Consider the following 14,056-nt stretch of genomic DNA (forward strand, 5'->3'; position numbering starts at 1 on the left):
CATTATAGAAGAGAATCGTACAGTAGAACAAACTTTATGATGTCAGTCCAGGACGCACTTTATTCTGCTTCTCTCTCTCCTCGCTCGTCCCTGCCGAGGTGTCACACAGCTTAGTCAGTGTTTCGAAAACCTCAGTGAACACGCACACTCAAACAGCACTGCCTGTACTGGCCTCTCTTCCCCCTTCCTCCCTCCCTCTCCTCATTCTACCTCTCCCTCCCTCTCCTCCACCCCGTCCTCCTCCTCCTCCCGCCCCCGCCCCCCACTGCTCAGACCCGCATTAGAGGCTTCCTGAAGATAGTCAGTGGTCAGTGGGGGGTGTTCCCACTGACTATCTCTCCACGTCCACTGTCGCCCAGCACACTGACAGGAAACACAGACACACAAGCTGATTACTGTGCTATGCCACAAAGCATTTCCCCAACTCTCTCTCTCTCTCCGTGTGTCTGTATCTTTCTCTCTGTTCCAGAACACATGAATAAAACACGAATTACCGCTGTGTCTTAATTGCATTTTTTAAATGTGTTGAATACTTTTTTCTGTGGAATTCGTGTCGTCCCCGTCCCCCCCCCTCTCCACAGAGTGATGCCAATTCTATGGAGGAAATAAAAATGTTTATCCGAAGTGAAGTGCTGAGGGTGTTTGAAGGTACAGATGTTACCTATTTAAATGATCCCCCTCACATGATCCTCCGGAACCTTCCGTCCCCCTGACGCAGAGCGTTGTCTTGCAGAGAGGCTGTCTAACTCCGCCGCGCAGCAGAAGACACCGGCGGCCATCTTGGCGGCGCAGGTGCGGCACGGGCCCCCCGGCCCCCCTGGTACCACCGGCCCCCCTGGGGAGACGGGGCCCCCAGGACCTCAAGGTAAGAGCCTGGAGCTTCCAGGTGCCCCTCTTACACACACACACACACACACTCATTAAAACTCCTACTGAAGCCCTCTCACACTTGAACCCTCCTAACCAGAAGAGGGACGCCCTGCCCCCCTCCCTTCCCTTTCTGACATCATACTCAGTCCCCAGGTGTAACCTAACCCAGCACAACTCTCCTTGCCCTCTCTCGATGTACTCACACTCACCACTACAGCAGGCTGTCAGGGTGGCAGTAAATGGTCTGTGGAGATTCAGAAGAGACAGACAGACACATGTAGTGGAGCAGTGTAAAGGGAAGGCAGGGCTTCGTCAGTGGAGCGTTTTCCCAGCTGCGGCAGCCGTGGTGCTGTTGTTGTGCTGTGAGGATTCATGGCTGTTTCTCTCCTGTTAGACACGTAGAGCAGACTGAGGGAGGAGAGGAGCGGAGGACAGGAACAGGAGTATGGAAGGACACAGGAGTGCTCTCTCTCTCTCTGTTTCTCTCTCTCTCTCGCTCTCTCTCTCTCTGTCTCTCTCTGTCTCTCTCTATTTCTCTGTCTCTCTCTATCTCTCTGTCTCTCTCTATCTCTCTGTCTCTCTGTCTCTCTCTGTCTCTCACTCTCTCTCTGTCTCTCTTTCACACCCTGTCTATGTTTCTCTCTGTTTTGCGCTCTATATCTTCTCTTTCTTCGCTCTATCCCTCGCCCTCTCTATTTCTGTCTCTTTCTCTCTGTCTCCCTTTATTTCTGTCTCTCCTCCCTCCTTGCGCTCTCTGTCTGGGAGATATGAAGACAAATGGAGAACTGTCGGTGACTGAGAGGAGCCCACGTGAGTGTGGACAGAGCCGAGTTTGGACGCTGCTTCACCCGGGCAGCAAGCAGGCTCTGAGCGAGGGCCCAGGCCAGGCAGGACAGTCCTTATCAGACCTCCATCTACGCCTGCCTGCCTGGTCCTTCTCACATCCATGTACCTTTGTCTGATCCAGCCCTGACCCTTCCCTAACCTTTCCCTGACCCTGCCTTGACCTTTCGCTGGACCTGTTCACCTCCACACAGAGCTGCATCCACTCCTTTCTGCTGTTTAGGAAAAATACCACCACCCTTAACATGTGGAGATGTACCATACTGTACTATGCTATATTTTAATATATCTTGCTATGCTATGCTATACTATACCATACTATACTATTATATACTATGCTATTCTATACTATACCATACTATACTATACTATGTTATGCTATTCTATATTATACTATACTATGCTATACCATACTATGCTATGCTATACCATACTATACTATGTCATACTATTCTATACTATGCTATGATATGCTATACTATCCTATACTATACTAGGCATGTGTTGCACGTTAGCACACTAATGAATTGGCCTCAGTTCTTAAGCATGGCCAACTACCTCACCTAGACGGTTTACATTGTGACCTTATTGACTGTGTTGACATGAAGCTGGGCTGCAGTTGTAGTGTTTTCTAAGTGAATGTACTTTAGTCATGGGTCAATGCCTTAACTCATGTTGTTAGATGTTTTCCTTCAGTTTTATTGTGTGTGTGTTTCATTTCCTTTCCAATGCCTCAAAGTAGTGTTTTTTTCTTTTCTATAAGCAGTTATTAATACGCCAACTTTCTAAATAAATCTGTGAGTTAAAGAAGTCACGAGGAAACTTTGTTGGTCCCTAGCTGAATCAGATATTGAGAAACATTTTTTTCTTTTTTCTTGCGTTGTTGACTCCTGTGCCTGTATCAGCTGGAAATGGGGGTTCTGGGTAATATTTCCTCATTATTTTTGCGTCATCCTCCACTGGAGACAGCAGTCCTCTGGAATATTCAATTTGACTTCCTCTCAAAGACGCCAGAATGAATAGTTTATGAAGAAATATAACCCCTTTGCATTTCCAGACTATAGTTTTTTCTTTCTTTTGTATTTGTTCTGCTGGTGTGATTTGACATGGGGCTTCTAATCTCTCTGTACCGCAGGGGGTGTCTGGGGCTGGCGTATGAGACGGTTCTCCAGAGAACAGCTCGTCTTGTCTTGTTGCTCTCCTTGCGTGTTCTGATGTTCTCTCAAATTCTGCTTGCTGTTTCACAGTAATTTGGGTCATTCGCTGTCTCTTCACCTTGACCTTCATTAATGCAAACCACTATCACCGCCTGTCTTACATCTCTGTTCTTTCATGCAGTCCTTAAAAGTTGTTCTTGTTTTGTTGCGTTCTGTTTGTCCCTCACCAGCTGCCCTAAACAGGATGTTATCTTAGAATCCTGTAAGATTATTTTTTACAAAAAGTAACAATGGTTCTGGATTCAAATGCACATTAACTATTCCAGAAGTGTACCTTGAAGAGGCCTTGTAGAGAGTCTGATAACAGATACTGTATAAAGTCTCACAGATCATGTGCACTCCATCCTTTGTTTAGGATGTTTCTTGGTTTGGATGATGGGTTTGGATGGGTGCTTCTCTTCCTGCCTGTAGCTTGGTATTTGGGGAAAACACAGCCTTGGAGTTTACTCTGAGAAAAACAGAATCAAAATGCTGAAAGCAATAACCTAGCGAATAACCTTTATTTATTCAAGGAAAGGTTTAGGTTAGCACTAGGCTTTCATTTTCCCTCTGTGAAATAAGTGCAAAAAACACTTTGTAATCTTATCTCTGAGTGCAGTCAACAGCCATTGATCCTCAGGGCGGGACTTGAAGGAAAGCCAGGCAGCACCCTGTCAGGGAGGGAGACGAGTGTAGGCCTGTTGACCAAGCTTGATTTTGGAGCCCTGGCAACACTGACACTTGCCCCCCTGCCCCCCCCATCCCCCCCGTCCCCTACCCCCCCCATCCCCCTGCCCCCCCCCCCATCCCCCTGCTCCCCCCACGTCCCCCTTGCCAACGTTCCCCCCTGGCCTCCATCCTCCACCCCCCCCCCCCCGGTCCCCCCTGGCCTCCATCCTCCACAGCCCTCCACCCCCCCACCCCCGGTCCCCCCTGGCCTCCATCCTCCACAGCCCTCCACCCCCCCCACCCCCGGTCCCCCCTGGCCTCCATCCTCCACAGCCCTCCACCCCCCCCACCCCCGGTCCCCCCTGGCCTCCATCCTCCACGGCCCTCCATCCCCCCCACCCCCGGTCCCCCCTGGCCTCCATCCTCCACAGCCCTCCACCCCCCCCACCCCCGGTCCCCCCTGGCCTCCATCCTCCACAGCCCTCCACCCCCCCCACCCCCGTTCCCCCCTGGCCTCCATCCTCCACCCCCCCCCCCGGTCCCCCCTGGCCTCCATCCTCCACAGCCCTCCACCCCCCCCACCCCCGTTCCCCCCTGGCCTCCATCCTCCACAGCCCTCCACCCCCCCCACCCCCGGTCCCCCCTGGCCTCCATCCTCCACCCCCCACCCCCCGGTCCCCCCTGGCCTCCATCCTCCACCCCCCCCCCCCCGGTCCCCCCTGGCCTCCATCCTCCACAGCCCTCCACCCCCCCCACCCCCGGTCCCCCCTGGCCTCCATCCTCCACCCCCCACCCCCCGGTCCCCCCTGGCCTCCATCCTCCACGGCCCTCCATCCCCGGTCCCCCCTGGCCTCCATCCTCCACAGCCCTCCACCCCCCCCACCCCCGGTCCCCCCTGGCCTCCATCCTCCACGGCCCTCCATCCCCCCCCCCCCCCCGGTCCCCCCTGGCCTCCATCCTCCACAGCCCTCCACCCCCCCCCCCGGTCCCCCCTGGCCTCCATCCTCCACAGCCCTCCACCCCCCCCACCCCCGGTCCCCCCTGGCCTCCATCCTCCACGGCCCTCCATCCCCCACCCCCGGTCCCCCCTGGCCTCCATCCTCCACGGCCCTCCACCCCCCCCACCCCCGGTCCCCCCTGGCCTCCATCCTCCACAGCCCTCCATCCCCCCCACCCCCGGTCCCCCCTGGCCTCCATCCTCCACAGCCCTCCACCCCCCCCACCCCCGGTCCCCCCTGGCCTCCATCCTCCACGGCCCTCCATCCCCCACCCCCGGTCCCCCCTGGCCTCCATCCTCCACGGCCCTCCACCCCCCCCACCCCCGGTCCCCCCTGGCCTCCATCCTCCACAGCCCTCCACCCCCCCCACCCCCGGTCCCCCCTGGCCTCCATCCTCCACAGCCCTCCATCCCCCCCACCCCCGGTCCCCCCTGGCCTCCATCCTCCACGGCCCTCCATCCCCCACCCCCGGTCCCCCCTGGCCTCCATCCTCCACGGCCCTCCATCCCCCACCCACGGTCCCCCCTGGCCTCCATCCTCCACGGCCCTCCACCCCCCCCACCCCCGGTCCCCCCTGGCCTCCATCCTCCACGGCCCTCCATCCCCCCCCCCGTTCCCCCCCTGGCTTCCCCTGGGAGGGTCTGGTCTCTCTCAGGTACTGTTCGCTTGCCCCCCCCCCCCCTGTAGTGATGGCTGCCTTGCTGAATGATCGCCCCCGGCAGCATGGGCTCTGAGAGCTGAGTAGAATCCTCTCTCCCCCTCCTCCTCCCCCCTCCTCCACCTCCTCTCCCTCCGCCTCGTCGCTGTGAGGCTATGCGGCCGGGCGCGTTCTCTGACAGAGCAGTTTGGTTGATACTTCGGAGGTGTTTTTCCAGGTGGGCGCTGGAGCGTCTGGCCCCTGGGGGCCGGCGAGGCCCGGGCCTGACACCTTTGTCAGCCGCGCTGATTCTCTCCCTCCACCAACCCTCTCTCTCCTCCCACTGACACAGACTCCATTACTCTTAACTGCCTCCTGGAGAACTGGTCCGCATCGCCACGTTTCTGCGTCCGCTTCCATGCGGCTCGTGACGCGGAGATTTCATGCATGAGCAGAAGAGAGCGTTGGCCGAGCATGAGCCCCGCCTGCCCGTGTCTGGATCTCACTCACAACACTGACGCTCCCTCGACAGGCAGGGCTGGACGCTTTGATGTTCTCCCCGGCTGGGTTCTCTTTGTGGCATGAAATGGGTTGGCTTGAACTTGCGTGCGGGTGGATGTTTAGAACTCGTAACTCTCTGTTTACACACTGAATGTGAGAAACTCCAGGGAATTCATAAAAAAAACTGCTTTTTGGTACCAGTGATTCTCTAATTGGTAGAGTTGCTTGCTTATTTTCTTCAAACTAATTAAAGTTATTTGAGAACTTTTCTTGTGCTGTTATTTAAAACTGCAGCCAGGTTCTTTTACTGGAAGGGAAGTGGACTTAATGGAAATAAATCATAATTTTTTCATATTTCTCTCTGTTAATCCTTTTGTTTTTCACCCTCCTCTTACCTCAGATCAAGCTGATTAAAAACATCTTGTCTACTCAAGACAAGACTCTCAGACTCTTAAAATCTGCTTACTGGAGTTTGTTGACAGAGAAGTCATGTTTGCCCAGAATCGGCCATCGTCTGAGAGAGTGTGTCTGTCTGGGAGTGTGTCTGTCTGGGAGTGTGTGTGTGTGTGTGTGTGTGTGTGTGTGTGTGTGTGTGTGTGTGTGTGTGTGTGTGTGTGTGTGTGTGTGTGTGTGTGTGTGTGTGTGTGTGTGAACGTACAGTATGTGTGTGTGAACCTTTGGGTGTGGGTGTGAAAACGTGTGTGCGGTTTGTGAGCATGTGTGTGTGTGAACATGTGTGTGTGACTCCGTCATTACTCAGTCAGAGACCTTGTCTAAGGACCGAGAGGTTTGTGTGTTCATCAGGTTATCATGGCGTGTTTTTTTACAGATCTGACGGACTACTGTGTAGCAGCTGGGAGTTAGGGTTAGAGTGAGGGTGAGGGTTAGAGTGAGGGTTAGGGAAACGTCTGTCTGTCCTACACATCTGTTCGCACTCAAACCTTGAGCTCTTCTCAATCTGAATGTACACTAATAATACTCACAAAGCCCTGCCCAAGATCCATGTTGTGTACCTGCTCTGTGTGTATGTGTGTGTGCCTGAGTGAGTGTGTGTGTGTGTGCCTGAGTGAGTGTGTGTGTGTGTGTGCCTGAGTGAGTGTGTGTGTGTGTGCCTGAGTGAGTGTGTGTGCCTGAGTGAGTGTGTGTGTGTGTGCCTGAGTGAGTGTGTGTGTGTGTGCCTGAGTGAGTGTGTGTGTGTGTGCCTGAGTGAGTGTGTGTGCCTGAGTGAGTGTGTGTGTGTGTGCCTGAGTGAGTGTGTGTGTGTGCCTGACTGAGTGTGTATGTGTGTGTGCCTGAGTGAGTGTGTGTGTGTGTTGCCCCCCTAACTGTGCTGTGTTCCTCTGCAGGGTATCGAGGCCAGAAGGGGGAGAGAGGTCAGCTGGGTCTGGGGATACCAGGAGCTCCTGGACCCACCGGACCTCCAGGTAACACTACACACTAGCTATAGACATACCAGGTAACACTACACACTAGCTATAGACATACCAGGTAACACTACACACTAGCTATAGACATACCAGGTAACACTACACACTAGCTATAGACATACCAGGTAACACTACACACTAGCTATAGACATACCAGGTAACACTACACACTAGCTATAGACATACCAGGTAACACTACACACTAGCTATAGACATACCAGGTAACACTACACACTAGCTATAGACATACCAGGTAACACTACACACTAGCTATAGAGATACCAGGTAACACTACACACTAGCTATAGACATACCAGGTAACACTACACACTAGCTATAGAGATACCAGGTAACACTACACACTAGCTATAGACATACCAGGTAACACTACACACTAGCTATAGATACCAGGTAACACTACACACTAGCTATAGACATACCAGGTAACACTACACACTAGCTATAGACATACCAGGTAACACTACACACTAGCTATAGACATACCAGGTAACACTACACACTAGCTATAGACATACCAGGTAACACTACACACTAGCTATAGACATACCAGGTAACACTACACACTAGCTATAGACATACCAGGTAACACTACACACTAGCTATAGAGATACCAGGTAACACTACACACTAGCTATAGACATACCAGGTAACACTACACACTAGCTATAGAGATACCAGGTAACACTACACACTAGCTATAGACATACCAGGTAACACTACACACTAGCTATAGATACCAGGTAACACTACACCCTAGCTATAGACATACCAGGTAACACTACACACTAGCTATAGATACCAGGTAACACTACACACTAGCTATAGACATACCAGGTAACACTACACACTAGCTATAGATACCAGGTAACACTACACACTAGCTATAGATACCAAGTAACACTACACACTAGCTATAGAGCTACCAGGTAACACTACACACTAGCTATAGAGATACCAGGTAACACTACACACTAGCTATAGATACCAGGTAACACTACACACTAGCTATAAAGATACCAGGTAACACTACACACTAGCTATAGACATACCAGGTAACACTACACACTAGCTATAGATACCAGGTAACACTACACACTAGCTATAGATACCAAGTAACACTACACACTAGCTATAGAGATACCAGGTAACACTACACACTAGCTATAGAGATATCAGGTAACACTACACACTAGCTATAGATACCAGGTAACACTACACACTAGCTATAGAGATACCAGGTAACACTACACACTAGCTATAGACATACCAGGTAACACTACACACTAGCTATAGATACCAGGTAACACTACACACTAGCTATAGATACCAAGTAACACTACACACTAGCTATAGAGATACCAGGTAACACTACACACTAGCTATAGAGATACCAGGTAACACTACACACTAGCTATAGATACCAGGTAACACTACACACTAGCTATAGAGATACCAGGTAACACTACACACTAGCTATAGAGATACCAGGTAACACTACACACTAGCTACAGAGATACCAGGTAACACTACACACTAGCTATATATACCAGGTAACACTACACACTAGCTATAGATATACCAGGTAACACTACACACTAGCTATAGAGATACCAGGTAACATTATACACTAGCTATAGACATACCAGGTAACACTACACACTAGCTATAGACATACCAGGTAACACTACACACTAGCTGTAGAGACACCAGGTAACACTACACACTAGCTGTAGACATACCAGGTAACACTACACACTAGCTGTACTGATGCGTTATTGTACACTGGGCAGCCCAGCATGTGAAAGATGGAAGCCAACCACACACGCTGCAGTAAAGGCTGCACATCATACCCCAGAACACGAGGCTGTTTGTCTTTCACAGCACCGACAAGATGCTGCTGTTGTGAGGTCCAGACGGATGTTCTATTGACAGCTCTGCATCGTGAGTCTGATGCATCTGTGCTCCAGAGAGTTTCCAGAGGAGCTCATTACAGAAAGATGCTTTTAGACCCACATACAGAGCTGACACAACAGCCATTATGGAGTCCCAGATGAAGGTTCACTTGTCTGAGCTCCTAATGTAGATGAAGGTTCACTTGTCTGAGCTCCTAATGTAGATGAAGGTTCACTTGTCTGAGCTCCTAATGTAGATGAAGGTTCACTTGTCTGAGCTCCTAATGTAGATGAAGGTTCACTTGTCTGAGCTCCTAATGTAGATGAAGGTTCACTTGTCTGAGCTCCTAATGTAGATGAAGGTTCACTTGTCTGAGCTCCTAATGTATGTAACGCTTGTTCTGCTTTACTGCTTATGAACAGCGCCCAAGTTCGTTACAATAAGTGTAAGTGTGTGACAGGCTACTTCAATCCAACATATACATGAAAGAAGATGATGCAAACTCAACTGTAAATAGGAACATAGAAACAAGAAGATTACATTGAAAAGGATGACCCCTTTAATGATTCGGTGGGTCATAAAACTATTAACGAGGTCAATAGTCACACGATGATTAAAGCTAATACTTTTCCCATATTAAATACGAAAAGAAGAACAACCATCCATAAGTGCTATTAAGAAAAACAGTCGGTTATCACATGAACATCATTTATACAGTAATAAACACAGTTAGGGGCCCCCAATAAACAAACACATCAAATACACAATACTAAAGCCGGCAATGCTATTTATCAATAAATGTCCATGTTTGTGCGTGTACTTGTGTGTGTATACATGTGTGTGCTTGGGTGTACACGTGTGTGCTTGTGCGTATGTGTGCTTGTGTGTGTGCTTGTGTGTGTACATGTGTGTGCTTGTGTGTGTGTGTGTGTGTGTGTTTCCAGGTGGCCAGCCCTGTTCCCACCCTGTGTCTCTCTGTGCCTGTGCAGGTCCACCAGGGGGCTCCACTCAGGGACCGCCCGGCCTCCCTGGAGCCCAGGGGAGGTGTGACCCCAGCGACTGTCTCCACCCCTCCCCCCACTCCCTGAGGAATGGATAACCCTTCTCCCCTACCTCACCCCGCCTCATCCAGCCAGGGGCCCCTCCACCAAAGCTCTACCTTGACCTGCACCTACCCTCCACCAGCCAGGGGCCCCTCCACCAAAGCTCTACCTTGACCTGCACCTACCCTCCACCAGCCAGGGGCCCCTCCACCAAAGCTCTACCTTGACCTGCACCTACCCTCCACCAGCCAGGGGCCCCTCCACCAAAGCTCTACCTTGACCTGCACCTACCCTCCACCAGCCAGGGTCAGGGGTCAGGGGTCACTATGGGAGGAGGCGACCCAGCCCCCATCTCCCAGCATCCCTACTCTTCCCAGCATCCCTTGCTCTGAGCACCTACTGTACCAATTACTGCAGAGCTTCAAGCGAATTTCAATAGATTTTGTTCAGGTTTTTAAACAATTCTATTCATGTGAATATGATAAACATCCTTCACTGTAATTATAATCATTATCTATGATAGGCTGTTATGTGCTTCTAATTTATTTCTCGTTTTCACTCTCCCACCGTGACCTAATGCATTCCATAGTGGTTCATATTATTCTGATTCATATTAAGTCTTTCAAGACCGTGAAATGAATTTGTTTAAGTAATTCTGTCTGAAAAACATTTTCTTAATGATTTCATGCCTTTTCAGTGGCTGGCTGTGTACACGCCTGGCCTCTTTCAGATAACTTATTGTGCTTGACAACAAGAAGTTGTTGTTGTTATGTGTGTGTGCGTGCATGTGCACAAGTGTGTGTGTGTGTGTGCCCAAGTGGGCAAGCATGCCTGTGAAAACGTTTTCTTTTATGCTTCTGAATTTCTGTATGCCAAAGTGCTAATCTGACTGAAGTAACCGTCGGTAACGCCTGCTAGCTGACAGGTCCTGTTTGTAGAAGACGTGTGTGACCTTTTAGGGGTTGCTGTTGTTAGATCCATCCCAGGAGACTAGCGGTTAGAGTCAACCTGTCGGGCCTGTCGGTTTGAATCTGACAGGCGCTGGGGTCTGTTTCATCTCCCCTCACCATCTCTCCAGGGTAGATCTCCCCTCACCATCTGTCCATGGTAGATCTCCCCTCACCATCTCTCCATGGTAGATCTCCCCTCACCATCTCTCCAGGGTAGATCTCCCCTCACCATCTCTCCATGGTAGATCTCCCCTCACCATCTCTCCATGGTAGATCTCCCCTCACCATCTCTCCATGGTAGATCTCCCCTCACCATCTCTCCATGGTAGATCTCCCCTCACCATCTCTCCATGGTAGATCTCCCCTCACCATCTCGCCATGGTAGATCTTCCCCTCATTGTCTCTCCACATGCATCTCCTGGTGAACGTGGACAGAACTGAAGCCCGTTCAGTAGGGCTGCTTGTGGTCGTTCAGCTGGATGAAGCCCGTTCAGTAGGGCTGCTTGTGGTCGTTCAGCTGGATGAAGCCCGTTCAGTAGGGCTGCTTGTGGTCGTTCAGCTGGATGAGGCCGGTTCAGTAGGGCTGCTTGTGGTCGTTCAGCTGGATGAAGGTGCAGTCACAGGAAGCTGTCTCCCTGCATCCAATCTCCATTCACCCCAGGGGCGCAGCATAGCCAGAGCCACCAGCAGGGTGGGACATGCTCAGGACTCCAACTGGGATCAAATACTTTGGGGTACGCTTGATTTTTATTACTCAGTGCACTGAAACGTATCGAGAGGTCCCCCAAAAATGAGAGAAAAATCTGACGCGCCTTAACGCCTAGTAGTAGGGCGTTTGTCCTGGGTGTGGTTGGAGCGTTTGTCCTGGGTGTAGTTGGAGCGTTTGTCCTGGGTGTGGTTGGAGCGTTTGTTCTGGGTGTAGTTGGAGCGTTTGTCCTGGGTGTGGTTGGAGCGTTTGTCCTGGGTGTGGTTGGAGCGTTTGTCCTGGGTGTAGTTGGAGGAGACAGATGCCAGGTGTTGTTTACATGGTTTATGCAGAGATCCTTACAGGCAGATCTTTGTGGTCTTTGCTTCATTTATTCCTCCTCAAGATCTTTAAACATGTCCGCATGGGTGCTATATTATGCATATGTAGATTTTCAGCCATAAGATATCGTGTTATAAATATCAAAACTGCAATATTCTTTTGCTTTGGGATTTTGCTTTCTTTCGGTGGAATGATTTTCACCCAAAATCTACTTGAACATTGTTTTGATTAAATATTTTAAGATTCAAATGTTATTTATTTGACACAGCTTCTCCCCCCGTACTCAGACTTGACATAGCATCCCTGCACATGTACATTTCTGTTTGCCGTCATCTGGATTTCAAATTAATTGTTTGTGGCAATCTAAGAGTTTAAGTTTAAAGGAAGAGAAAGCTCCAGAGACAAACAGTTCCAGATCTCCTCAGTTGTTGGGCAGAATTGCAACAGGCCTCCTTCGCCAGGCAAGGGTCTTTTATAAAAATCCAAAGCAACATACACAGGGTTTATTTGAACCTGCAATCTGTTGATCGGCAGTCATATGCTCCACGACCCACCACAAAGCTGCTGTACACCCTCATACCAGTCAGTCATAACAAGACGCTTAGTTGACAAGCTGTAGATTAGAGCTGCTGCCTGTCAGTCGGAGGGCCTGTGTGACAGTGAGTGAGCCATGGCAGGGTGGATGGGTCTGGTTGAGCTACATGGAGATGTGTGGTGGTGGGGCTGATGTCTCGGGTAATAGAAGGCTTTCAGAGGGTCTGCTTTAGAGTCACAGTCTGTCTTCAGAGCTGTGCCAAGGCTGAAGGCTTTAAAGTTCAAAGAAATTGCTTCCTTTTCTTTCTGCTGTGATTAAAGTTTGAGAAGTCATGTGGGTGTATCAGACATTTTTAGATTTTTAAGATGTATTTTACTGCATCCTTCCTGCGTTCCACCCTAAGAAATCATTTCATTAAGTATTTTTACTTTGTTCATTTCGTATCAGGAAGAGTCAGCACAGACACCTCTCTCATCTCTCTATCATCTCTCTTTCTCTGTTTCCTCCTCTCCCTGTGCTCATCTCTCCATCTCCCTCTCTACCTCTATCTTTCAGATAAAAGTTTTAAACTAATTATTGTTCTTTGAAAAATACATCTTTGTTAGTAAACTGCACAGGAGCTGGAACACACTGTTAAACCCATCCTGATTCTCTCTCTTCATCTCTCTTTCTCTCACTGCATATCTCTCTCCTTTTCTCTCTCTCTCCTTGTGCTTCTCTCTCTCTCCCTCTCTCCCTCTCTCTCCCTGTGCTTCTCTCCCTCTCTCTCCCTGTGCTTCTCTATGTCTCTCTCCCTGTGCTTCTTTCTTCATTTGTGGGTAGAAAGGGCCCCCTACTGTATGTTTGGCCATTTCTTCATTTTACAGAAAGATAAATGAGTGATTATTCAGTAGCATGATTATTTACTGTTTTGTGACTTTTATTTATTTGTCTCCTGTTTTCCAGGAGACAGGTGGGAGAATGTACGCTCTTCCGACCATCTCCTATCGTTGTTATCATTGCTGATGTTTTCCACCTTTTCTACCACTTGTTTTTCTCGTTAATATATTTCGATTGCGTGTGAGAATAGTTTTATGGAGTAGGCCAGCTCAGGACCTCCAGATAGAAAGACGTAGAAAGGCTTGAGGCTCCTGTCACCTTTCACTCCTGTAGTCCTGCTGTGGTGAGGTTCTATTTTCTCACTGGCATGTGTGGCATGTGTAGATAAACGTTATGATCGATGACGTGTACCGTTTGACCTGGTCAGGCCTGTTAGCCCCTCTGCCCCTGTGGGCAAGTGTAGACATGCGGAGCAGAAAGAGAATCTCAATGTGTGTCCGTGTTGCAACACCCTGGACTTGAACGAGAACGAAGGTGTCCATCTTCACTCACCTCCATAGAGTTCTTGTCCTGTTTATAATCCTAACACGTTTCCAATCTCTTTTTTCTGTTTTTTCTTTCTTCTGT

General features: G+C 49.9%; 1 protein-coding gene across 1 annotated transcript in view; it reads left to right on the plus strand.

Moving 5' to 3' along the window:
- The window catches only part of LOC134021902 (collagen alpha-1(XIX) chain-like), a 17,515-nt gene extending 7,323 nt beyond the window's left edge, over positions 1-10,192 (plus strand). The window contains exons 6-9 of the mRNA XM_062463008.1: positions 582-648; positions 734-865; positions 7,061-7,138; positions 10,045-10,192. Coding sequence (XP_062318992.1) covers positions 597-648; positions 734-865; positions 7,061-7,138; positions 10,045-10,154 — 372 coding nt within the window. The 5' untranslated portion in view covers positions 582-596 and the 3' untranslated portion in view covers positions 10,155-10,192. The remainder of the gene's footprint in view (positions 1-581; positions 649-733; positions 866-7,060; positions 7,139-10,044) is intronic.
- Positions 10,193-14,056: the final 3,864 nt, after the last annotated feature.

This window comes from Osmerus eperlanus, chromosome 6 (assembly GCF_963692335.1).
Source record: "Osmerus eperlanus chromosome 6, fOsmEpe2.1, whole genome shotgun sequence".
NCBI lineage: Eukaryota > Metazoa > Chordata > Actinopteri > Osmeriformes > Osmeridae > Osmerus > Osmerus eperlanus.